This window comes from Python bivittatus, unplaced genomic scaffold (genome assembly GCF_059951505.1).
Source record: "Python bivittatus isolate LINGU-HERP-01145 unplaced genomic scaffold, Pbiv_v1 ctg000680_np1212, whole genome shotgun sequence".
NCBI lineage: Eukaryota > Metazoa > Chordata > Lepidosauria > Squamata > Pythonidae > Python > Python bivittatus.
In genome coordinates, this window is record NW_028277095.1 from 3,882,754 (window position 1) to 3,907,353 (window position 24,600).

At 45.4% G+C, this 24,600-nt stretch overlaps 1 protein-coding gene across 1 annotated transcript; it reads left to right on the forward strand.

The window, feature by feature from the left end:
• The first annotated feature begins 2,061 nt into the window (after nt 1-2,061).
• Nucleotides 2,062-24,588, forward strand: CCAR2 (cell cycle and apoptosis regulator 2). Its single transcript, XM_088152097.1, has 21 exons — nt 2,062-2,121; nt 2,739-2,831; nt 3,901-3,992; nt 4,933-5,024; nt 5,707-5,821; nt 7,028-7,154; nt 7,667-7,763; nt 8,885-9,001; nt 10,146-10,380; nt 11,399-11,512; nt 13,008-13,171; nt 17,021-17,195; nt 17,803-18,066; nt 18,948-19,178; nt 19,344-19,524; nt 19,875-19,954; nt 21,106-21,252; nt 21,363-21,474; nt 21,833-22,018; nt 22,783-22,988; nt 23,350-24,588. The coding sequence occupies exons 2-21, from the start codon at nt 2,765-2,767 to the stop codon at nt 23,404-23,406; spliced, it is 2,859 nt and encodes a 952-aa protein (XP_088008223.1). The 5' UTR covers nt 2,062-2,121; nt 2,739-2,764; the 3' UTR covers nt 23,407-24,588.
• The last annotated feature ends 12 nt before the right edge of the window (nt 24,589-24,600 follow it).

Here is a 24,600-nt window from a genome sequence, read left to right on the forward strand (position 1 = left end):
TTCTTCTGCCTGAAATCGTGACATTCCTTCCCTTAGCGCCTTGGGATTCAGAGGGAGGGCAAGCAATTGTGGGTGCATCCTCAGGGGCTTTGGGGTATGTGCAAAGCCCACACTGAGTAAAGGATCAGTGCGTTCAGGATGGAGAGAATTTAGGTTCTGCTGGTGGGAAAGCAGGTGGATTGTTTCGCCACTAGAAAGGGTCTGTTGTGCCCCTTCTGGCTGTGAATCGCATTCTGCAGAGAAAGGATGTTCTTGTTAAAACTAGAGAGCTGTAACCCAGATGAGTCTGGACTTGCAACCCTGATAAAAAACCAAGGATTTAAAATAGCCTTTGTATTCTGATGCCACGCGGGCTGAGGGAGCGTGACCTAAAACACGCATTGTGAGGTGGAAAGGAGGTTCATTGGTTTCTGTTCTCCCTCTAATGAAGATGGGAGTTTGTGAGATGAAGTATTAGTGTGTGTATTCATTTCAAGAACTGTGTATTTGTTTTTGTGCATGATCTGTGAAGCCTGGGATGAAAGGTTGCAACACAGAAGGCTGTAGACTGCCCATCTCTGCACAACGAGCTGAACTAACCACTTTGATTGTAAAAAACAAGACCAGGCAAATGAATAATGCAGAGAGAATAGGGAGCCTAAATTACCAGGGAGGGTAGCTCATAATTGATGTCTTGTGGCTTAGTGATGCCCGCACTGAACTGTCAAAATGATCAGCTCAGGTCTGATCAGTTTCAGCTGCATGCTATGAGAAGTGTACATAAAAAGGGAGAAAAATAAAAGCATGTGTAAAAAGTACAAACTTGGGGCTGACAAAGAATAGCTGTTCAAAACAGTTCTCAGACTTGCCACGGGGTGGCAGAATACACACTTTTAAAGAAAATTGGGTGAACTGGTGCCAGCTGTTTGGAATTTGCCACCTGTTTATTTCCACAGTTGTGAGTCTGCGATTTACTCCACACTTGGTCAAAATTCGGGAAGGACAGGATTTTGGATTTATTCAAGCTGTCAAGAGTTAAAAGCAGATAATCTCTTTGGAGAACGATCATGGTTAAGAGTGAGCTATGAATGGACCAGTCCTTGGTTCAGATGTCTGCCGCAATCTCATTCAAGGGCCCTGAAGAAATAATTCTCCCGGCCGTGGTTCTCCCATCTGCCTTATGGGAACTTCTTTTACAGAGCAGGGCTTATAATCCGTGTTAAGTATTTCATATTCTGGGTTGTTGACCTGCTTAAGTAAATACAACTGCCTGGAACTCTATGCAGATTTATAAATGGCACCCCTGTGCAGCAACCCTGATTCTGCCTTGCTTTACTAAACCCTTACTGAAGGTTTTCTACATGTTCGGAGGTCCTGAAGACTGTTTAAATTAAACATCTGCCTGCTTTGAAAACTCAGTCTGGCTAAAGCAAGCTGGAGATCCTGCCCTAATAATCCCGTAGGCTAGTCCAGTGCTTCTCAACCATGGCTGCTTTAAGAGGTGTGGACTTCAGCTCCCAGAATTGGCTGGGGAATTCTGGGAGTTGAAGCTCGCACCTCTTAAAGTGGCCAAGTTTCAAAACTACTGCCCTTTAGTATTTTATAATGCTTGGTGCTTTTTTGCCCCCAAACCTCCCCAAGTCATATCAAGTGCGACCCTTCCTTTTGCTAGTAGTTGCCTCCAGATGTGTTGGACCACGCCTCCCAGAATCCCTAGAGAAGCTGCCAACGGCTGGGAATTCTGGGAGCCGCTATGTGGCGGGGGGGAGAGGCCCCAGGCAGCGTGTGGGAGAGCTCCGTCCCTCTCAGTGGTGCTGACTCCCCACCCCAGCAGCCCATAGCCAAGGATGCTGGGATGCGCAACCCAGCCCCACCGGGAGGGCCCACCTCCCCGGAAAGGGCCCACCTTGACAAGCGGGCGCTCTTTCCCCGCTGGGAGGACTGAGCGTCGCCTCCTCTGCCTTCCCGGAGGCACATTCGCTTCCGGGTGGCGCCTCACTCCGGGCAGAAAGCACCTTCCGGTCCCTCCGGCGCGGGGGCGGGGCGAGGCGGGGGCGTTTCCGCTCAGGCGCACATCCGGGACGCTTTTCCGGGTTCCTTTGTCCCTGGTGTCGCAGCCGGGCGTTCGTCCCTCCGCCTCAGGTGGGTTGGAGCCCGCCCGCCGCCCGCCGCCCGCCGGCCTCGCGAGCCAGGTCGCCGGCGCCCGCCAACGTCCGCCGGCGCCCGCCTCCCCGCGGCCTGTCTCTCGAGCCCGGCGGGGGGGGCTCGGAATCCGCCGCCGGCCCCTCGGGCGCCGTTTCTCTCAGCGTCCGTTAGCCGCCTCCGCCGTCGCCTTCCTGCCCCGCTAGCAGTCGGAGGCGGCTGCCGAGCGCCCTCCCGCCCGCACCGCAGGGGTGTGTGCTGGGGGCGTGTGGGGGGCCGAGGGGGCGAAAGGGCTACGACGACCCCGCAGTGCAGGCCAGCCCCCCCCCGCGCACCAAGGCGGGATTAAGGAGGGGCTGTCCCGGCGCAGAGACGCGTCTCTCCCGCGGGCTTCCTGCTCGCCGGGCGCTCCTCCCTCAGCGGCGCCGGAGGTCGGCTGCTCGGCTGGGCCGCGCCGGTCCGGGCGAAGGGCAGCCCCGGCGGTGCCTTGGCTGGCCCGGGGAGCCGGGGAAGTCGCAGCGCCGCGGCCGGCCGTGGGGGCGCTGAGAGCCTCTGGACGGCTCCGCTCTCGCGTGGCTGTTCACGGGATGTTTGTAAAACGTTTTTTTTTAATCCAGCAAATAAACAGATCACACCTCTCACAATGGCACAGTTCAAGCGCCAGAAGCCGCTGCGAACCAGCAGTCTTCAGGGAGCCAGGTCGTTTTCAGGTTGGTCTGGCTCAGAGCTGAACGACGTTCCCTTCCCGTCGTGCCGCGAACTTCGGGAGAGGATGTTTCACCGTTTCCTAGTCCCTGATCAACATTATTCTTTTTCTTGCATATCTAGTCTTTTATGCTTTACTGTTTTTTAAGCTGCCCGGTAGGTCTGGGCAAGCTGCTGCACGGCGTTGTTTTTAAAGAACGCGTGGTCCTTTTTCTTTCCTTTCCTTTAGTTTGCAACCAGTAAAGCAGGGCGAGCAACCTTCTGATGTCCTTTTAGCGGAGGACAGAATTATGCAAAGTGGGTGGAACAGAATGTCTGCTCTCCTTATTTGGGGTTTGGCTTGGAGTTTTAGAAGCTTGCTTCGTTTTAAGCCCGTGTTCATGGTTGTGATTTTTTTCTGGGTTCCTCATGTTGAAGTAATAAAGAAACAACTCCAGCAATTTTTGTGAACTGTGATTAAGAGGTGACTTGGGGCTAAAAGAAGTGGGCATTCAAGATGCTCATGTTTAAAGCCCTTTTCGCTGTTGCCCTTCAGGTGTGGATTTCAACGCTTATGATTCCCAAGTGAGACATTATATATATTGCGAAGAGTGGTCTAAAGCATGTGTGCTAGACTGAACTATAAGTTTGGACTCATTTCATGTGGCTGCAGATACCAGTGTAGGGTCAGTGATTACTATGTAGGGCAGGGTTTCTCAACCTTGGCAGCTTTCAGATGGTTGGACTTCAACTCCCAGAATTCCCAAGGCTGGCCAGGGAATTCTGGGAGTTGAAGTCCAACCATCTGAAAGCTGCCAAGGTTGAGAAACACTGATGTAGGGTATGGATCTGCGGTCAGATCTATGATGGGATATTTGAAAGTAATGTAGCTTGGCCCATGTATCCAGGCTTCTATTACCTCAGTGGGAAGCAATATAGTAAGGATCATGTGGTTGTATCAAAGAATGTGGCTAGAATGGTTACTATTTATGTGGTACTATTTATGTGGTTAATAACATGTATCCATTGCCTGCTAATACTTTATTTCAACTGAGTTTCATAGGGATTCAAATGATGTGTGGTCCTTTTCCCTAGGAACACAGCCAGCCTCTTTACTGGGACCTGCACCGGGTCTATTAAATCCTCCTATTTCAGCAGATATCATTCAGGCAGCACGTCATCTTCAGGTGGGAGATTATTGGCTTTCTCTTGGGTATCTCCACTGCCAGGTGGTGATGTTCTGATATTCTTTCCTTCTCTTGATACGGCGCGATTTTGGGATTTTACCTCAACTAAAGGAGTTTATGAATTCATTCAAGTTACAAGGTGATTCTGGTCACCTCTGATATTGTGCCAAGAACTATATTTTGGAATCAGGACAGCAATCCCCGTTTGCTCTTAGATTGAATCTCAGCCAGAGGTCAGGTAAAGACCCGCTGGAAATCTCCATAGCTCTCTTGATATTTCAGGCATGTGGCTTTAACTCCTCCTGGGTTTGAAGAAATTGGAGCCGCACACAGTTTAACACAGATAATGCAGGAGGCTTTTGGATATATGGAGAAGCTGCAGCAACAACATAGGTGAAAGAGGGCAGAAATATATGGCCTGAACTCTTCATTTGCTGTGCTTTATTTCTCTCTTGAAGGTTTTCATAAGACCCCTCGCGCAGGTCTTCATGCACATTGTTGTGGAAGTTGTATGTTTATGCTTGACCTGCTTAATTTTCCTCAATTGTTATAGAAAAAGGAAGTTAGAAGCTTCCTGGGCTATACAACCCTGAAAGGAACAGGTGTACATCTCAGAAGTGAGTTAGCATTTAGATCCAGTATTAAAGAGCAGATGCAGAGTGCATTATCTAGAGATCACGAAACAGCAGGTGTCTTTTTTTGGCAGGGGAAAGTGTTTGAAAAGAGTCGAGGTTCGAGGTGGTCTCCACCTCCTAAAGTAGCACACTGGATAGTTGAGTCCCAGAGAATGATAAAGAAGGTGAACTAGGCTCATACACGGGTCACATCTGCAGCATTAATGGATGTCCTTGTTGACTGAGGACAATATGCTAATTATCAGATGAGAGGCACTTGAGCTTAGTTTGTGTGAGGTAATTACAGTGATTTTCCTTGCTTTTAGGGAGGAGAGAAGCAGCGTGTTTTTACTGGCATTGTCACCAGCCTTCACGATTATTTTGGAGTGGTGGATGATGAAGTTTTCTTCCAGTTAAGGTGAGTGGAGGGGTGCTGAGCAGCAGCAGGGGCAGAAGTGGATAACACATGTCTGCTTGGGGGCACTGTATCTTTGCCACTCTGCAACGTTATTTTGCATGCCTTGGAAAGGCATTAAAGGGGATGCTTACCAGGTTTGTAGATGGCACAACGCTGGGTGGTAGAGCTGCTGTGTCTGCTGTTGGACTCAGCAGAATTAGAAGATAGAATCCTGAGGTTATAGAGTCTATTATGCTAGAGATTGTTATCCATCCTGCTAGAAGAACAGAAGAGTACTAGGGAAAAAGGTTTCTAGCTAAGCTTTCCCTATAGCAGCTTCTACTTGCCAAGGTTTAGAACACTGAATTGTGATTTTCCCCACTTTGATTTTTCTGTGGAGGAAGCATACCTAACCTTGACTTCTCCAGTTAAAAGATGGATCAAAGAGCAGGTGATGGAAGGACCTTGGCCTGAGATCGGAGTACCAGTGCCAGTTGGGGAAGGTGAAGCAATAGTGAAGCCTAGAGTAGTTTCTTATGAAGTAGTACAGTGAAGCAGTTTGTCAGATCATTTCCTGCTATGTGATTCACAATTGCTGAACTCCTAGGCCTTTGCTCTCCTTTATGAGCTGTAGAGGTGCTCACTAGAGGCCCTCTGCCAACAGAAGAAATGAACTTGTCCTGGTGTCTTTGCTTTGTTTAAGCGTCGTTAAAGGCCGGATCCCACAGATTGGTGAGAAAGTGCTGGTGAAAGCTGTTTACAACCCCAGCCAGTCAGTGCCCTGGAATGCCTTGAAGGTCCAGACATTGTCAAATCAGGTAGCACACTGTTTTGCTCTCCAGGTGGATAAGACGTTTCGTTCCTGTATTTGGGCTTCTGTCATGGTGCTAACGTGTTGCATGGTGTGTCATACTTTTATTTAGCACTTTGTTGTGACTTGTGGCAAAGCAGTGGAAGATACACAAATGAGATGGCAGTTGGGTCTCTGATCTTCCCCCAGAGTTATTTTGGGGAAGCTCTGGTTTTTAGATCATCTAGATGTCACCACAGAGCAATATATTCTACTGTTATTTTGACATGTTGGTAGAAAAACAGAATATTGCAATCCATACATCAGTGTCACTTTTCTAAGAATGTATTTAACATAACTTACAGTACAAAACCAGGAATACCTTGGTAACTAAACAACATATTCTAATATTCCCTTAAAAACCTGACTACCTAATATATGTTTGCAATGACAGCACAATATCCAAATATTCAGCCAGGCATAGCTTTGAATCCTTCTATTTTCCAAAAGCTCGAGCCTTCAGAAATCTGTCTTGCCTTGTATGAGATGCGTTGCAAAAGTTCCAAATTTAGATTTTCTTTGTGGTCCTTGCCTTATCTGTATCAATGAGAAAATACATTATCACATACAGAAAAGCTTGGAGTCCTTTTTTGGTTTATACATCATTCTCCATAATGTATGGAAACGGACTGAAATATGACAGCTACCTGTAGATCAGATGCAAAAGATGGAGGACGATCTGATTTCCCTCGGTGGATTGAGTTTTAATTTCTTGGAATCATTCGATACATAGTGATGCCAGATTAAGATTCTCCGTGATGTTTATTTGCTTATCCTGACTGTGTCTTATTTTAATCAAGGAAGGGTTGATTGCCATTGTCTAGAACAACCAACTGCAACCACAAGTCCAGAGTCTGTCTTAGTTTTTTTGCATGGCCCCAACCCCACCTTCAGTTGCTGTTGCTTGCAAGTTAAAGTTAAATTTAGTGGCTGCATATGGAAGATTGTGTACTACTTGAAAAATAAAAGGGTAGGCTTAAGAAAAAAAAATGTTATGTCTTATCCACACCAACACTCCCCCTCCCAACTGATTTCTCTGCCAGATTAACTATGATATTCTGTCACATCCTCATGCAGCTCTCAACTTAATTGTTTGTTCACTCATAATTTGGAAGTGTTTAGGTAAGAAAAGTTACTTTATAGTGAATTTCTCACTTATTACTCCTTTTTTCAGCCTCTTCTGAAGCCCCCCACTCCTCTGCTCCATGTAGCTTCTTTGGGACAGAAGCAAGGTATTCTGGGAGCTCAGCCCCAGCTGCTCTTCCAGCCTCACCGGATCCCACCTCTCTTTCCCCAGAAACGTAAGTGTTACTGCATATTGCGCACGTGAGACAGCTTCTGGGGGTGGTGGTGAAGAAATCTGATCATAGGTAGAGCATTAAATGTTAAAATCTTGAGTTTGAGGTTCATTATACTGTGAGGAAACTAGAGAGACAAATCTCTTTCGGAAACCAGATGGAAAATTTGAAGCAGTGGCCCCTTTCCTAATAGTTTTTGCTTATTCATTTTGATCGTATGGAATGGAAGTCTTTAATACAAACACTTTTTCTACACCATGAGAGAAGTCTGTAATCCTGGCAGGTTATCTAAGTGCGGCTGTAGTGTTATTTGGGGGTCACAGCTGCAGAGAAGAAATTGAATGGCAGTTTGGGAAGTGTGTGAGTTTTGCCATCCTGGTTTCTCATCGTGAGGTGAATTGTGCATGTATACTGGAACAAGCTGTTGCTGATCTGGAGTGATGTAAGGCCTAGTTCCAGAAGCAAATGGATTGTCCTTGGAGGAGAAAGTAAGGCTGAATATGTTTCTTCTCCAGCAATGAGCCTCTTCCAGACATCTCCATCGCTCCACTTGGGCCATCTTGGGAGATACACTGGTCGAGGTCCTAAAGGCAGGCAGGAGTCAGGCAGATGGTAAGAATCACAATGGGGTCATTTTGTGTTGGCACAACGTCCCGCCAGTAGCACCAAACGGTGCAAGTTCCCACTTTTCCCAAGCAGCATTTCTTGCCTTCCCCTGATTTTTTTCCCCCTATCCAGGGGCATATTTGTCTTTTCAGCAGTCTCATACATGGCATTAGGGGTTTTGGCTTTCTGTTCCTCAGCTGTCCTTTGCTACTAAGCAGAAGAGCTCTTGATCCAAATCTAGCGAGCTGCCTTTTTCCAGGGGAGAATATTTGTCCTTCTAGGGTGGCCTATTTTTCTTAGCAGCTATCCAGGGTCCCTGGCAGACTTGTCTTTCTGGTCACGTTGCTGCCCAATGCCTTTAAGTGGAAGCTGAAGAGATCCAGCCCCTCATCTTTCGTGTGCAGAGCATATTCTTTCCTTCGGAGCTCAGGTCCCTCATTTCACCAGCACGTGCTCCAAGCTTTTCCCTTTCCTCTCTCTGTGGCATTTCTCTGTTCCTTTCCACCCACTTTCTCCTTTGTGGGGTCACAGGAGGAGCAGAACGGGAGCGGCAGGATTTCTCCACGCTTCCCCTGCTTCACATTCCTTAAGGATCGTCATCCCCATTTGGCAGTGACTGCTGCGCAGAGTCTCCAGCCAGCATATGAATGGATACCGCTGGGCAGGGAGACAAGATTGGGGAGGGCCGGTTAACCTTCATGTCACCCTGTGGGCTTCTCTGATGGCCACAACTAGCATAGGATGCTGCGTGAGGTAGATTTCATGGAGGGGTCTAGCAGGATGGTGTTTTGGTTCTCATAATCTGTGTGGTTTGATCCTGCCACGGCAGCTGAACAAAGCCTCCCTTTGGTTCGATGCTGAACGGGACACTCCTGCCCCAGGAAACAAGCCTCAGAAAGGTCTTTCGCGCAGGGAATCTCAAGCCCAGAATGGCCTGAATGATTTTTTTTTCCCCAGAGAAGAGAGATCAGCTTACCTTCCATCTAACAAGCTAGCTGCGACATCCCTGTTGTCTCTCTTCTGAGTTGTACTGGAGGTTGTGTTTGCTGAGAACCGAACTAGAAAAATGGAGGATTTCATGCTATGGGCAGCTGTGGCTGATGCAACAAAGTTGTTCTCCCTTTTAGGGATGACTTTGACTCCAAGAAGCGGAAGCAGAAGGGTAATGAGCCCTGGGGGGTAAAGAAGCCCCGGCATGAGCCCCCCCAATACCGAGTCCAGTTGGCTTGCTATACTGTGAATAGGTAAGAGCAACCAGGAGCCTTGTGGTTTGGTGCAAAGGTGGGATAGAAGCGCATTGCTGCTTTTTACGGGTTATATGAGGACAGGCACCTGCCCCAGATGTTCTCCCCCAATATATCTGTTGCCAGACAGGAAGGGGCTGCACCTCCCAGAATCCTCAGGATCAAAACTTTGAGAAGCTAAGCTGAGGAACGTTCAACATTGGTCAGACAAAAGTAATGCATTATTTCACTCCTAGGCCCTGAGGTCAAGTTATCTTAGGATATGTAACAAAGCAAATGTCTGGTTTGGGCCTCTTGTAAAAGACAGAAGCAGTGGTGCCATTGGGGAGATGCTTGGTAAATGCTACAGCGCTGTTGGCTTTAGATGGGGGGAACCAATACATAAAGCTGTCGGGCAGAGTGATAATCACAAACACTCCTGTTTGTGCAGAGCGCAGCAAAAACTCCAGGAAAATATTAGCCATGACAGCAAACACAATGCAATGTCCATTTCTTGTTTCCCAAAGAAATCCAGTCAGAAAATATATATACTAACTGGTGTTTACTGATAAAAATGCAAAATTCCATAAAATGCAAATATCATACAAAATATAAAGAAAAACACATCTTCCCATGTAATGTAGCATCCAAGACTTATTAGCAACACAAGCGTAACAAAATCTCTAGCTACAAACTCTTAGAGAAGAGGTACACTACTTGGTACTTTGTTACAACTACGTAGCCCATAAACCCTACATAATGGCGAACACTAAAACAACTAACAACTACTCAGAGTTGCACATTTTCCTCCCCTTGCATTATAGCTCTATGCCACCCCCACTGGGTAACTGGCATACACACGCCAATAGGTGGCAGTAAATAGCACAATACACAACACACAATAACAGGTGTTTTTCACATGATCTCTGTAGCCAAAATATTGTTTGTTATTGTTGTAAAGATAACGGGATGAATCCTTTCCCATGAGAAAGAAAATCCTGACAAAAGCCTGGTTAGTCAACTTGATTTAAGTGTGTTGGTTTTGTGCTCAGATGGATGAGCAAACTCAGCCTTCTGCCTGCTCTGAATAAGAGAAGGGAAGCTGACCAGAGTCTTGATGTCCTATAAAAGAGGATCCTTTGTTTTGGTATCTCTGCCTTGCCAGCCCCTTCTGTGATGCCATGGAAATCTTGAGGCGCTACTGCAGTATCCAGTTGCCCAAGGAGTTCTATGATGTCCGCCTCTGCTGGTTGGACACCTTCCCTCTTAGCCAACCATTGACTCTGAAGCACCCTAGCCGTATCCAAGTGGCCAGTCCTGCTGAAGAATTATCTCAGGCTGAAGAGGACACAAGGCAGGAAGTCCAGTCGGAGGATGCAAATCCCGCATTCAGTGCCAAGGTGAACAGTTTGGATGCAGGGAGTTAACAGCTGACAAAGAGAGGAAATGCAAATAGTTTTAATAAGCTGAGCTAGACTAAATTCTGCAGGGGTGTTTGTGTGTAAGTTAGAACCACATGGAATGGCTGTAATTTCACGTAATGCTTTATACCGTCTTCCCAATGAATTCTGATGATCCTGTGGTTGAATGTGTTGGGTGATAAAAGCCCCTGCTCTACTGTTTCTTCCCTTTGTATTTTATTTGTTTAAATCTCTTTCTATTCCTGTCTTTATTTTAAAATATTCAAAGTACAATAGTTAGTGAGGAATAAATGGGTTGATGCTTTATATATTGTTTGCAAACTATTCTGCTAGGTTCCTTTTGGGGAATAAAATACTGTGTGTATATGGAAGCCTCCTGCAAGTATTTTAGTAAAATAATCTGCCTATATTATTAAGGTGGTTATAAGGCATGTTTCTCCTCTATCTGTAAAACCACGGCTTAAACAGGAGACTAAAAAGCAGGCCTATAGGTAGTCCCCGGAATGGAGCCTATTGTAGCAAAATTTGAGTTAAATACACGACAAATCAAGTAAAATACATAATGGTTCATGTTCATTACACAATATGACTTATACACTTATTCCAGTTTACATACAAATTTGACTTAATGGCAGACTTTGAGAACAGAGGTTGTTCTTAAACTGGGGACTACCTGTATTTTTAAAACATCTCAGAATCAGGGAATAGAATAATTCAAGGAAAAATAAAGGCTGCATGAAACGTTTTCAGTATTTGCTTAAAACAGAGTACAAATGTGGACAGTCTAACTTGTCTAGGGAGACAATTTCGTTGTTGGGTTCTACTGTACCAGCAATCTACTCTCTGTTGGAGATGAAACAAAAAACACAATTTTTTAAAAATGTCATAATTTATTTAATCCACTGTCATCCTGAGGGACCTGAGGTTTTGGTAATAGCATCTGGAATTTTCTGCAGCCCTGCAGCTGCATTGTTACTGCTCTGTAATTCCAATGTAGGTTCTGCTACTTTCCTCTCCCGGTATTGAAGAATTCTACCGCAACTGTTTGCTTTATATTGAGGAGCCCAGCGACCAGAGGGAGAGTCTGGAACATCCCACCAAGCAAATTAAGGTCGGTAACTTTAGCTGGAAGTAATCTAAATGAGTTGAATTAGTATATAAATAAAGAATTCGGGAGTCCAGCCTGTACAGTCCCAGAAGCAATTTGTGAACCGTTTTGTGTGAGGTGGGTGGCTATATAAAGGTGATGAATGAATGAATGAATGAATGAATGAATGAATGAATGAATGAATGAATGAATGAATGAATGAGCAATCTATAAGGTGGGGGGGGAAAGGCAACCAGAATGATTCAGGGCTACAGCAGCTCCCCTATAGGAAACACTTATGGCAAAAGAGAGTTTTGTGGGTTAGAACAAAGTGGGTAAGGAGAGACATAATAGAAAATCAAGCATAATGTGAGAAATGTTCATTTTCCTCACAGTGTTAGAATTTGGGTTATCCTTGGAAAGTAAGTGTGGAGACATTCGGAACTGATTCAAGGAAGGAGAATAAGGAGTGGCTTTCATGTTCTACACAAAACTCATTGTTCCTTCTCTCTCTGTGGTATCAAGTGTACCATGTCTAGAATCATGAATATTGGTTGATATTCATGTTACCAATTTTATGAAGTGCCTTTTGGAAAGTATATTTGGATTTTAATCCTCGGCAGATGGACTAGGAATGGATGTGGAGAACAATTCCTTCCTCCGATGAGGAGGGTTTCAAGTTTATTAGTTTATGATTTCTTAGCTCTCCAACCTGAAGCTCCAGTGCTGCATTCAGGCCCAAGGTCCCTCCAAATTTTAATAATTATGTTAATAGAACGGATGGTTTAATCAGTAAGAAATAATCATGGCAACTGTATTTGATTGGAAGTTACTTAAATTTCATTTTTGTTCTGTAGTGTTCACCTTTATGTCCTTTATCTTGGGCACCTAAGAAATCTTAAGCTAATAAGCTGAAGCCCTCCTCACCAGAGAAGGCAATTACTGTCCACAATACAGTAATTCTTATTCCATCTGCCAAGGATTAATTCCAGATACATTTTCCAAAAAGCACTTTTTAAAATTGGTAACATGGATATCAACCAGTGGGCCCTCCCGCTTTTGGAGTGTGACCCTAGGACCCCCTGCAAGGACTGAGTGCAGCCCTCAGTCTAAAGAAAGAGTTTAGCTCCTATCTAAAACAACTCTTGACTTCACCCTCAAGCAGGGATGTAAAGTCAGACCTTCATTCATCCCTTTCCTCTTGGGGTGTCTTCCTTGTAGAATTATTGTGTTGGCCAGCCTTTTTCACTGGATCCACGTTTTGCATTGGGGCTTGTCTACTTATCTGTGTGAAAAGCAGTGTCTGCTAGTCCCTTCCATTTCTCCCTCTGTACCTGGCAGGAGGAGATGGCTTTGGGGTTTAGTAGGCAAAACAGCTCACCTGCAGTCTCAGGAACTGTGGACAGAACGGTTTGCAGCTCTGTCTGCAAAGCCTCCCCCTTGAGCTCCCTCCCCGCCCCCCGAAATCTAAGCAGAGGGCGGGTTGGTCTTTCTCCTCAACAGCTTACTCTTTCCTCAGTTCCTGCTAGGAAAGAAGGCAGATGAACTAGTGCTTCTGGGAGGAGAGTGGTCCCCCTCTCTGGATGGTCCTGACCCAGCTACAAACCCCACGGTCTTGATTCGCACAGCCATTCGTTGCGCCAAAGCCCAGATTGGCTTGGATTTGAGCACCTGCACGAAGTGGTGAGTCTTCTGCCATTAAACTGTCCCTTCCAGCCCATCCTTTTTTGTTGTTGCTGAGATAAGAGCCTGGAGATTTGTTATGGACAGCCTCTCCATCTGGATTACAACTACCACCCTCTTCAGTTAGTGGGCATGCTTGCTGGGGGTGATGGGAGTTGAAGTCCAACAGTTTAGATCCGAGTTGAAGAGGCTGGTTTAGGGAGAGGTGTGAAGTATTTGCCATGCTGGAGTATGTCTTGGTTAGTTTTATTATTAGTTCTTAAAATCACATGCTCAAGGAAACCGATAGAACTGAAATGTCAGAGGCTTTGAAGACATCATTAAGAAAGTAAATGTGTTTCTCTTATTTTGCCTGCAAACCAGGCTTGAAGGTTAGAAAGCGGTAACAGTCTTTCTCAGTTAAAACTGCATCTTGCTTAACTCACAGATGCTGGTTATCTGGAACTCTCAGGTAATTTATTTTTTGGTGCTATGAAAAATGTAGTTATTGATGATACCTCTGAGAGGCCAGATAGATTTAATCACCAGAGTAAATTTCTTTTTTGCTTTTTGAATGGTGTACTATATAACAGTGATTTGGGGCTGAACCTTGTTAGGTAAGGTCCTCAACAGATGACCCCACTTTTAAAGGAGAGGTGCCTTTTCAGTTACAGCATCTTAGGCGTGGCAATTTCTCTCCAGGGTAGATCCCAGAAAACCTTATTTTCCCTCTTTTTGATGTGTGATTTATTACTTTTTTTGCTGCTGTTGCTATGCATCATTTTCATTGTGATATCTTATAACTGATGTTGGTATTTTCAGTATGTTAAGTGAACCCTGGCAACATATAAATACCACAGTATAAACATTTGGAGCAAGGGTTTCATAGGATACGATTTGGTGGAGAAAGTATGTGGTATAAGAGTTGAACTGATGATAAATACAGGGAGAGGACTAGGGGCAGTGCATCAACTCCATGCATCTGATGAAGTGAGTTGTAGCTCACAATAGCTTCTGCCTTTTAATATCATGTGTTAGTCAGAAAAGGTGCTACCAGACTCCTGAAGTGATGGGGTGAAGGATGAAATTTCTGTTTGTAAAACTAAGCAGCGATCCTTCGAGTATCCTGGCTCATTGAAGCAAAATTTGCATGGCACTCAGATGTCAAGCAGTTACTGTATCATCCATGATTTTTGAGGCACTCTAGCCCATGGATACTGATGTGGCAATACCTCTGTTCAAGATGTCTTGAAGATGTTTGTTTTCCTTTATTTTAACCTCAAGGGGTGCAATAGAAGGTCATTTACCTTCTTCCGCAACCCTGAAGGTAAGAATAAATATCCAGCTTGGCCACTAGATGGCTGCATTTTGTAACAGGTTGTGTTACTGCATGAAACTCTACAAGAAAAAAAATGGGGAGGGATTGTTTAAACTGTGCCAAAATCCTGCAGCATTGAATTGGATCTGTATGACTGGACCTCCAAGGAAAAGGAAGATTTTCTTTTAAATGTACTTTCTTTGCAGAAAGAGAAGATTGGGCTTACTTTAGAGCAGTGTCTCTCAACCTTGGCAACTTTTAAGATGAGTGGACTTCAACTCCCAGAATTCCCTAGCCAGCCATGCTGGCTAGGCAATTCTGGGAGTTGAAGTCCACTCATCTTAAAGTTGCCAAGGTTGAGAAACACTGTTTAGAGGATAATTTGTACCTCTGAGACTAGGTATATATAAGATGGCTTAAACAAAGTACGTTAATTAAATATATTAAATAATAGCATTATTTTTATTAGGAAATAAGTAAAAAAAAAACACCTTGCTAATCTTTTAAACAAGATCACCAGGAGTTAGTAGATGGGAGTACAGAGCATGAGGGGTCTAGGAAACTAAGAGTTACACATGCACAGACTTACTGAAAGCTTTTTCTTAGAAAGTTTCTTTGAATTATAATATTTAATTGATGCAAGGGGAATGTAGGAAAATAAATGGGAAGTACTTCTATTAACTGTATTTACTTAGTGTCATTTTAATTGCATTTTTATTGAAATAAATCAAAATCTGCTTTCCACCTTGTGCTGCCTACTTTTTGGAGTGCCTCCTTTACCACATCACCCAAAGGCAAAAGATGGCCTTTGGTTTGAAGAAAGCTGTGCATCCTCTTGGCATAAACCAGATACTCTGTTCTTTAATTGTGAGATTGTCTTTGCCTTTCTGTGAGCTAAGAGCATCCATTTATTTATCCAGGCTGCCTTTCATTTATGTATTTATTTATTGGCTTCCTTAGTTTCATCTTAATGTTCTCCTTTTGAGGAGCCATCACTAGAGGACAAGACTTGGGAAGCACTATTGCCACAGAGAAGAGGGGCATGTCAGGGACTATGGATTTTGGTACCAGTATGATTTGAGCCTTCTGAATGTGCCTAGGCGTGAGGATTTTTGCTGGTTTCGTGGGCCTGTCAGGATGAGTGCCTGACGATGGGGTTTGGTAGGGTTTTCAGGGAAGCTCTTCTGCTTCCACGTCAATCAGGAACCCTGTTCTTCTGGTTTCCTGGAAGTCTTGCACATGCTTTTGTGCATGAGCTTTTTGGAGCCAGCAAAGACTTCACAAGATCATACCTTTACCCAATCAGCAATGAGGAAAAATGCCGGAACTTGGAGTGCATTGGTTTAGTTAGAAGGAGTATGGTTATATATAGCTCCCTTGTGCTAGATAACCATGGCAACCAAACTTATTTTGTATAAATCAGGCTGTACACGTGACTGGTTTGGGAAGCATCAGACTTGGGAAGAGGGAAATTTGGGGCCTCTGAAGCATTGCCACGTGTGGAGTTCTGTCTGGGGTTGGGATGTCGTTCCTCAGAAATCTGCGCCCTCCGTTCGGTAGTAGAGTCTGTTGATCGAAGTTAGTTCTGTTTGGGCAGAGGTCCAGCCATAAGAGAGGCAATAACGAGACAGACTTAACTGAATGACTGACTGAAGATCTTGCAGGACTATGTTGGGGCAGGAATTGCAGGGAGTCAATTGTTGTGTTTTTGCAGGACATTCAGTTCCGGGGAAGGGCTTGATGGCAGACTAGTTTGGGTCTGGAATTTTGGGAGTAATTATTGCCATCTTGGCTAAATAACTAACAGATTTTTCTCAGTAGTTTGGTTGAGTCTCACGAGAGTAGATGCACAGCAAAGAATTGTTACATGTTTCTCTAAAGCATGTACCGCATGTGTGCTAAAAACATGTATGCAAGCAGAGATCCGAATATAGAAATGGGTTTAGGGCGCATTTGGTGCCCAACCAAGTTGTGCTGCTGAGCAGTGAAGTGTCCCAAGACACAGATTTCTCAAACAGTCTATATGTGGTCACACTATGTGAAGTTCACTCTGTGACAGTTCAGTTTAAAAACCAGTGGTGACTATGGGAGCCATTTATTTTGGTGAAAGAAGCTGGGCGAGAGTCCTGTGCAGCTGAAACCTTTTCCCTCTAACTTACCGGTGCAACCAATCCATCTCGCCTCTCCCTTGAGCCAAGTGATTTCCGTTGAAGAGGCTGGTTCTTTGGCTATTTGGGGCCAAGAGAGGAGTGTTTGGTGACATCGTGCCTTTTCCTTTAGATGTATGGAAGCGCACAACCCAAGCAAGTATAAGCATCCTTGGGCATATGTTTGTTTTAGCTTTTGCTTTAGATTTTCTCGTTAGAAAAGTCAGATACTGAACCATAGGTGAATCAGCCTTCAAGGGCATTTGTGATGGTGGCTGAGAACACAGCTCTGTATCCAGCCTTCCCCCCAACTCCAGCTGAACTCCCATGGGTGGGACTGACACCTTTTGGGGAATAGTCGTTTTTAAATTTTTATCTGAATCCTCCCCAATTAACATTCATTAGGTTCCGGTTTGCTGAGTTCAGATACCTGCGTGAAGGAAACCCATCTTACCAGGAGCAGACGGTGGTCTTCCTGCCAGATATTTGGAGCCTGATGCCATCTCTTGAAGAGTGGGAGGTCTTGTGCAAACAGAAGGCAGAAAAAGCTCCTCCACCTCCAGAAGAAAAAAGTGAGACGGTAAGAGTGGATTCAAACTGAATATAAAGTTTTAATTTGAGCAGGAAGGAATGGGAGGTAATTCTCAGATGGTGGGTAGAAGTGAAGGGGGTCTTAGCTCCTGATCCATTTCTTTCCATTGATGCATGAACTTCTTATTTTTTATACCCTGCCTAATTGAAAATTTCAATGCATGGTATATTTTGTTACCTTAGCTTTGTTGGGTTCCCTCTGCCAGTTTCAATGAACAGCTGAGAACTGGTTGTTGGCCTTGCCTTCAGATTGAAATTAGGCATTCATTCTCAACTCCTGAGAGCATACTTCTGTTTAACCAGATTCAAGACACACAACTTTTTTTTTCTTGCTGAGGGTCACAGTTGGCTTTTGAGTGGAATGCCAGAAGCTGCCCCCTAAAAGTAGGCAGGATCAGGGCAAAGAAGTGGATGGGAACCAAGCCAAAGCCTAATTTTGATTTAATTTATGTTCCTCTTCAAAAATTTAATAGTTTCTCTTTTCCACTCATTTACAATATGGTGGCTCTGTGCCTGGAATCCTTGGAGCTTTGACTTGGGCATCTCTGATGTTTTGCTTCTAATGATGGTGCTAAAATGATGATGCTTCTAAATAGGTGGAAGAAGCTGAACAAACCTCTGAACCAGGTCCTGAGCCAGAAATGGAGTCCTGTGAGCAGGAAGTAGACTCGGCTGAACCTGTCCCTGAGCCAGCTCTGGAGACTTCGACATCTGAACTAGAGACCCCAGCTCCTCCACTGGAACCGGCCATAGTTGTTTACCCTCAGCTGGCCTTACAAAGTGGACAGCCCAGTTGCACCAACATCTCTCTTTACACCTTGCTTGAGTACAGAAGGCAGCGGGAAAAGCTCTCCTTTGAGGTAGGCCTTATGTCTGTCCAGTGGAGGTTCTCAAGGGACGTTTGTGTACCAGCCCACTCTTCTGGCTTGGCACCTCCGTATAATTAGAACATTAGGTTCTGGGAGTGCCCTCTTGAAGTGAACTGCCTAGCCTATATGATTAAGCCAACTATTGGCTACTGGCACGAAGAACCAGTAGGAAGAGAAGCCCCCAGTGGCCATTTGCATTTAGGAACTTCCTCCTCTTTCTTCTGTTCCAGCTGTAGGGTTATATCAAGAGAACTTGGAAGAGGGGATGCCAAAAGAGGCAGCACTGTGTGAATTACCAGGAGAATAAGATGAATAAGAATAAGAGGTGGGGAAGGGGGAACCTTTGAAGATGGAAAGAGTAGAGGTGCAAAGGGGATTTTGTGGGGGTAGATCCAATATTGTGTGTACTGTCAAGACTTTCATGCTTTTTAAAAATGTCCAAGTAAACCCTCAGCTTAGCAGAAGAGGCAGAAAACCAAATGTCTGTTAAAGCCAGAGTTCACCTAACCCTAATGGGTATGGCGAGGCTGGTGTGTGCCCCCCCTTTCCCCTCAGCATCTCCCAGCAGGGCATTTCCCACTCCATGGTATCTCCCAACTTTCCAGTGCTGCCCCTGCCAGCGCTGATGTCCCACCAGCCTGCCCAGCACCTTCTGTTCTTTTTCTTCTCAGCTACTGTTGCCAGTATCCCAGCACAGCGTATCCTCTTTCTGCAGATTCCATCTGTTGAATCCACAGTCTGTTAAGAAAAGAGTACGCTGTATATGCATATGGACGCTAACATTTCCATAGTGTACTCTGGCCAGTGTCTGCCTTGAGATCTTTCCTAGCTTCTTGCTCACTGATCTCCCTTGCTCCTTCTTCCTCCCTGAGGTGGCAGTGGTGGCAGAGACCTTCCAGGAGATGCTTCAGCGTGATTTTGGCTACAAGCTTTATAAAGCACTGCTGGCCCTGCCAGAAAAGGAGGAGCCACTGGAAGCAAAGAATCCTGAATCAGAAAAAGTGCTCAAATCTGAAAAGGAGGCAGAGAGTGAACTGAAGGAAGAACCTCAGGAGAAACTTGGAGCAGAAGATGTACCAGATAGTAACCAGAAGGAAGCTCAAGTAAGGCTATACAACTCTTCAGTCCTTGGTATCATCAGGTGGCCCCTGATATTTGGACAGTTGCTTCACATTTTCTTAAACTGCATTTTCTTCAGGTTGTGGAGGATAGTGAGTTTTTTGCAAGGCATAGACACTGTCTTGTTCATGTCCTTTTCATTCATGCAGAAAGAGGGGACTGGGGAGGCTGAGAAGAAACCCCCAAATCAAGATGGGACCAATTCAGCCAAGGAAGAGAAGGTCAGTGGGACTGTCAAAGCAGAAGCAAAAGATACCACAGATGATCTCTGTGAGCTAAGCCTGGAAGATGACCTACTGCTGCTAAGAGAGGATGAAGAGGAGGATTTTGGTAAGTAGTCTGGGAAATGCAGCACAGCTTAGGGTATGATTGCCCTGGGGTCATCTCTGTGTGGTGGGGACACCTATTACCTGCAGAGAGCTTTCCTTATCACTAACCTTAGTTGTAGACAATATAAAAGTCCATTGGCTTTGCTCTGTGGGAAAATGAGGATTCCTGAGTTCCTTTTCACGGCCTTTGGTCTGGGTTCAGCTACCTCAGCGCTGTCTCCAGAAAGGCAGCTGTTGTGAGGGTTTGGTGCTTTGTAAGCCATTTTGTTGCGCACTCAGAGATCTTCCTCTTGCTAAGCACCGAATGGATTCAGTCAGCTTCTGAAGCAGGTCGTGCTGCTTTACCCACAGGTGTCAAGTTGGAAGATGCTGAAGTGAGATCCGTTGCATCCAACCAATCAGAAATGGAGTTTTCCTCCCTTCACGATATGGTCAGTGGCCAGCTCTTCTTCGATGTTGGGTTGCTTGTTTACGTCTGGGTTTTCTGAACGGATGCAGTCTGCTTCTGTTAGCTGTCTTGGGAAGAGTGGGGTAGAAACCATTCAAGCGAATGGGTAGCACGCTTTTCTGGGAACATTGCTGACTTCGTAACATACCCATTTTGACACGCATTCTGTTTGAGACTTAAGTCCAAAACCATCTTTATCAGGCAAATTGGCATGAACTTATATAGAACGTAAATGGTGGCAAAATTATTTTCTCAGAAATTGGAATTTTTCCATCCCAGACTAGGCCAGGAAATTGAGGGACAGCTCCAGGGGACTGAGCTGTGTGAATCCCCAAAGTCTGGAATGAGCTTTGTAGGAATCTTTTATATTTTTAAACGTAAAGAAGCTATCAGTGGCCTTCAATGTCTATATATATATTTGGGTTTAAAATGTGCAGTGTAGAAGACTCTTGATTCCCAGGGTTCTGTAGGAGCTCCTGGCTTCTTCCAGCATTCCATGATTTTATGGTGCTTTTGTTTCCGTGTGGATGTCTATTCCCGAGCTTTTGGAACTGGTTAATTCCAGGTTTTACTTTATCACCCAGCTCAATACGATTTCTAGTCAGCTTATTGATCCGATTCACAGAATCTTAAGCCATAGCTTGCTTTGTTTTTGGGATTATGTGCAGAATACAGCGCAATAACTTAGCAAACGATTTTTTAAAAAAATCCTGGCTTAGGGTTACATGTGACTTCTCTGCCATGACAAGTTGGTGGTGGGGAAGTGCTTTTTTTACAAGGCGAGAAGGTGATGTTTCCTACATTCTCAGTTCTAGGTGAGGCCATTATGCTGAGGCTCAGCCTCAGTTCCATCTAGCTTTCTCTTGGGTAGCATCAGATATCCCGTGCATTCCCCAGTAAAATTATAAGATGCCCCAGTAAAATGATTGAACTCTAATAGTTGCTGCCGATGCTGAATCATTTTATAAATTCTCAGCAATGTGATTTATGATAAATACGTATTGAGTACCTGTTTTGACGTTGCCACTAATGGTTTGGGGAACCTCAGACTATAAAGTTGGTGTCTGAATTCTGGACCGGTGAAGTGGAGCAGAGAGAACTGTCCCCCCTTCCTGCTTTCTCTACCACGCTTAGCCTAGAGAGCTGGATCCAGGTACGGTGCTGCCCTTGGATGCCCTTCTGGCCTTCATTTACTTTGACCTGAATTTCTGCGGCTACCTGCATCGGAAGGATATGGAGAAGATCCTCCTCACCTTGGGGCTTCACCTCTGCAAAGAGCAGGTGAACACCTGCTGGGATGACTCGGCCTGCGCATTTAGGGTGGTGGGCACGAGGGTCTGCTTGTGGTGTTCCCCACTGCCGCTCATAGGGGGTGTCTCATCTGCTGGTAGGTGAAGCGCCTGGTGAACAGGGTGGTGACGCAGTTCGTGTGCCGTTACCGCAGCCTGCACTACAGCCGGCAGGAAGGGATGGAGGCGGGCCTCGAAGAGGAAGACCTGTCAGGTAAGTTACAGATGCGGGGTGGGAAGGGCTTTCTAATTCAAGGGTGATTATGGATATTGTACCAACATTGTTTCCTTTCCAAGTCAGGGTTGTTCCAGTTCAACAGTGTTGGTTTTACTGAGCGCTCTGGATGCAAGGAGGTTGCCTGGATGGGGTCCTAACTCTTTTGTCTCCCCCCAGTATAATATTCCAACTATGTGAGGGGGATTTCTTTCCCCAAATCTCCTCCTGTTGAGGCAGTAACGTGCAGTAGGAATGGCAGCAACGGATCCACCTATTTTTTGCTGCTTCGTCTCCCCATTCCCAGAATTAAGGTGTTCCGTTGTCAAGCAGAATAAATACTGCCTTTTTCTTGCAGGCAACCTCAATTTCTTGCGCTCATCCGTCTCTTTTACCAAGTCTACCCGGGAGGCTCAGTCTGCCAATTTGATTTCATACAATGGGGCTGTTCTCAACGTGAGCAAACTGCTAGAAAAGGCCGAGCAGACAGAAAACAGCCGACTCTACCTGGAAAATAAAATCCATACTCTGGAGCTTAAGTTGGGTGAGCGAGGTGATAGATTTAACTGATATACAACCAGCTATCATGACTCCTGGCAGTTTGCCTTGATTTGCATCTGTACCAATGAGGAATAGCAGATTTGGGCTGCAAATGTCTGGGTGACCACTGAATTGCAGTAGAGATGTATTTCAAAGTATTAGCTGCCATCTAGTGGCCATGTGGAATCTTGCAGTCCAATTCTGATAGCTGTTATATACCAAAGCAGGATTCAGGTCCAAAATAATTGTGTTTATGGGCTGTCCTCTTGATTGTATTCCAGGGATGCCAAACATTAAATAACTGAAACCTAATTTGAGTGCAGAATTGAGCTGCTACCTGTCCAAGAACTGAATTGCCATTCTATGCAACTAATGTGGAGCACTGAGTAGTGGAACTTTTTTAGAGGAATTGAGAATAATTCAGAGACAAGTGCTTCATGCTTCTACCTGCCTGAACATCTAGAAAATTGGAGATGGAGGCAGCCTGTAAATACAGAGAGCGGCAGACCATGGACAGCCCATGTATTTAAAATATTCTCCAGGGCTTCAGAAAATGTAGAATTGTGGAAACTGAAGGGCACTGCCTTGGAGTCTTCCCCCATGCTGTTATTACCACAGTTGGTCCTTTATAAATAAGCTTTCCTCCAACGTGACTTTTTCTGAGATACTGCTAATTTCTGCTCTCCCTTGTTTGACTAGGAAGTTACACTCCTCTAATCTCTGTTATTTTACTGCTTGGAAAATAATTTCAATCTCCTACACTTACAGAAGAGACCCAGCTTCGCTTCTCATCAACAGAGGCTTCCAACAAGGCCTTGACCTTGGAAGTGCAGGAATTACAGAAGCGCCTTACTGAGATGGAGGAGCAATCCAAAGTGTCCGAAAAGCAAAAATCCCATTTTCAAAGGCTGCTACAGGAGAATAAAAAGCGTCTGGTTCCTTTGCATCTGGAAATCCAGAAGATAATTGAGAAGGTAGGCTGGCAATTGAACAATAGGGCTTTTTAAGGGAACTTGAAGTAGTGATCTTCTTGATCTTGAACTTCTATCAAGTTATGCAGCTGTGCCTGACATAACGCTGCATCATGTGACTGCTTGGTACATATAGATGATGAGTTCACACACTGCACTAAACAGTGGATTCGACAGTTTTGCATGTCCAGAATTGACACACTAAACCATTGAAAATTATGGTTAAGCAAACCACAGCAGTGCAGTATGTGAATTCAGGCAAAGATATTTATAGTAGCTTAAAGACAAACCGATTAGGGTGTAGTTCATTAACAGCGTTTGTCATAAACGTTTCCTCTTCCTATTTTCCATTTGTTTCTTCCAGACCAATAACTGCTTAGAGAAGAAGGAAGCTACACCACCCTCAGTTTCCAGCAACTGATGTTCCCTGGAGAAAAGCATCTTGGCAGGGAAGATCTGTACTTGGTTTGATATTTTGGGGCTGTGAGTTAGGCGGTTGGGGGTAAGCCTTTGAAACCGTCAACCTTTTTGCCACTATGTGAAAGGCTGCAGCTGGTTTTCATCCTCGACCACCCCTCACCCCAGGCTTGGGAAAAAGGGCCACTAGTCCTGCATGACTAGGAGTCACAGTTCATCTGCTGGAACCACCCTTATTGTTTAAAGGAATACCCATTAGGTAGGCGTTTTGATGGTCTAGTGTGTGAGTGGAGAAGCTACAGGGTAGGTATTCTTGGGCTGTTGGCCAACAGCACGTATTGGAATGGAAATGTTAGCTCCGTACAAGAGCGCGATGCAGGTACTGACTGCTCCAGAAGACCAGGCGTTGCTAGCCTCTTTGTGCTGCTGCATGGAGACGTTTTCTCTTTAAGCCCCTCCACTTCCCATCCCCTCCCTACGTTCAGCTTGAGGGGCGGCGTCTGCCTGCCTTTGGGCTAAATGGTGCCTTCGGGAGATGGCAACAACCTCCTTGCTACCAGCAGGCTTTTCTCCGCCAGCCCTAGGCCAGCAGCTCCTGCCTCTGCCTTTCCTGGGTTGCGCATTCCGTTTGCAGGTAGCTTGCGAGTTCTGCTCTGGCGCTGTGGCTTGAGTGTGAAAACCGCACATACTTGGTCCAGCATTTTAGCCATTGAAAAAACAACAGCGGTGCCATTTGAGGCCCTCACCATCAGCCCCGGTCATTGATCTGCCACACGTAGCTCGAGGAGCTCAGGGACCCACTGGGCTTTCACGAGCCTTCAGACGAAAGTGAAACCCACGTCCAGCGGAACTGAGCTTTGAGGATCCGGAATTCTGGCAGCGGGAGGGGCCGCAACCCACTGAACTTCCATTGCGAAAAAGGAGCGCGCAGCTGGAGGGCTGTGGCAGCTGGCCCACGGGGTTCCTGGGGTAGTCTTTAGCAGAATAGCTGGTGGGCCTGTGCAAAGCAGGGGCCGGGCTCAAGCCTTCCTCCAGTAGGTATTTGCTGCATTTGCCCTGGCCACCTGCTCCCCCACCCTCAGGTGGTCTGTCACTTCTGAATGTGTTGCTTTTAGTCTGTAAATGTGGTAACAACTTGTATTTAACTGGCCAAGTTACTTTTATAAAAGTCTCTTCCTCACTTGGACATGTGCTTCGC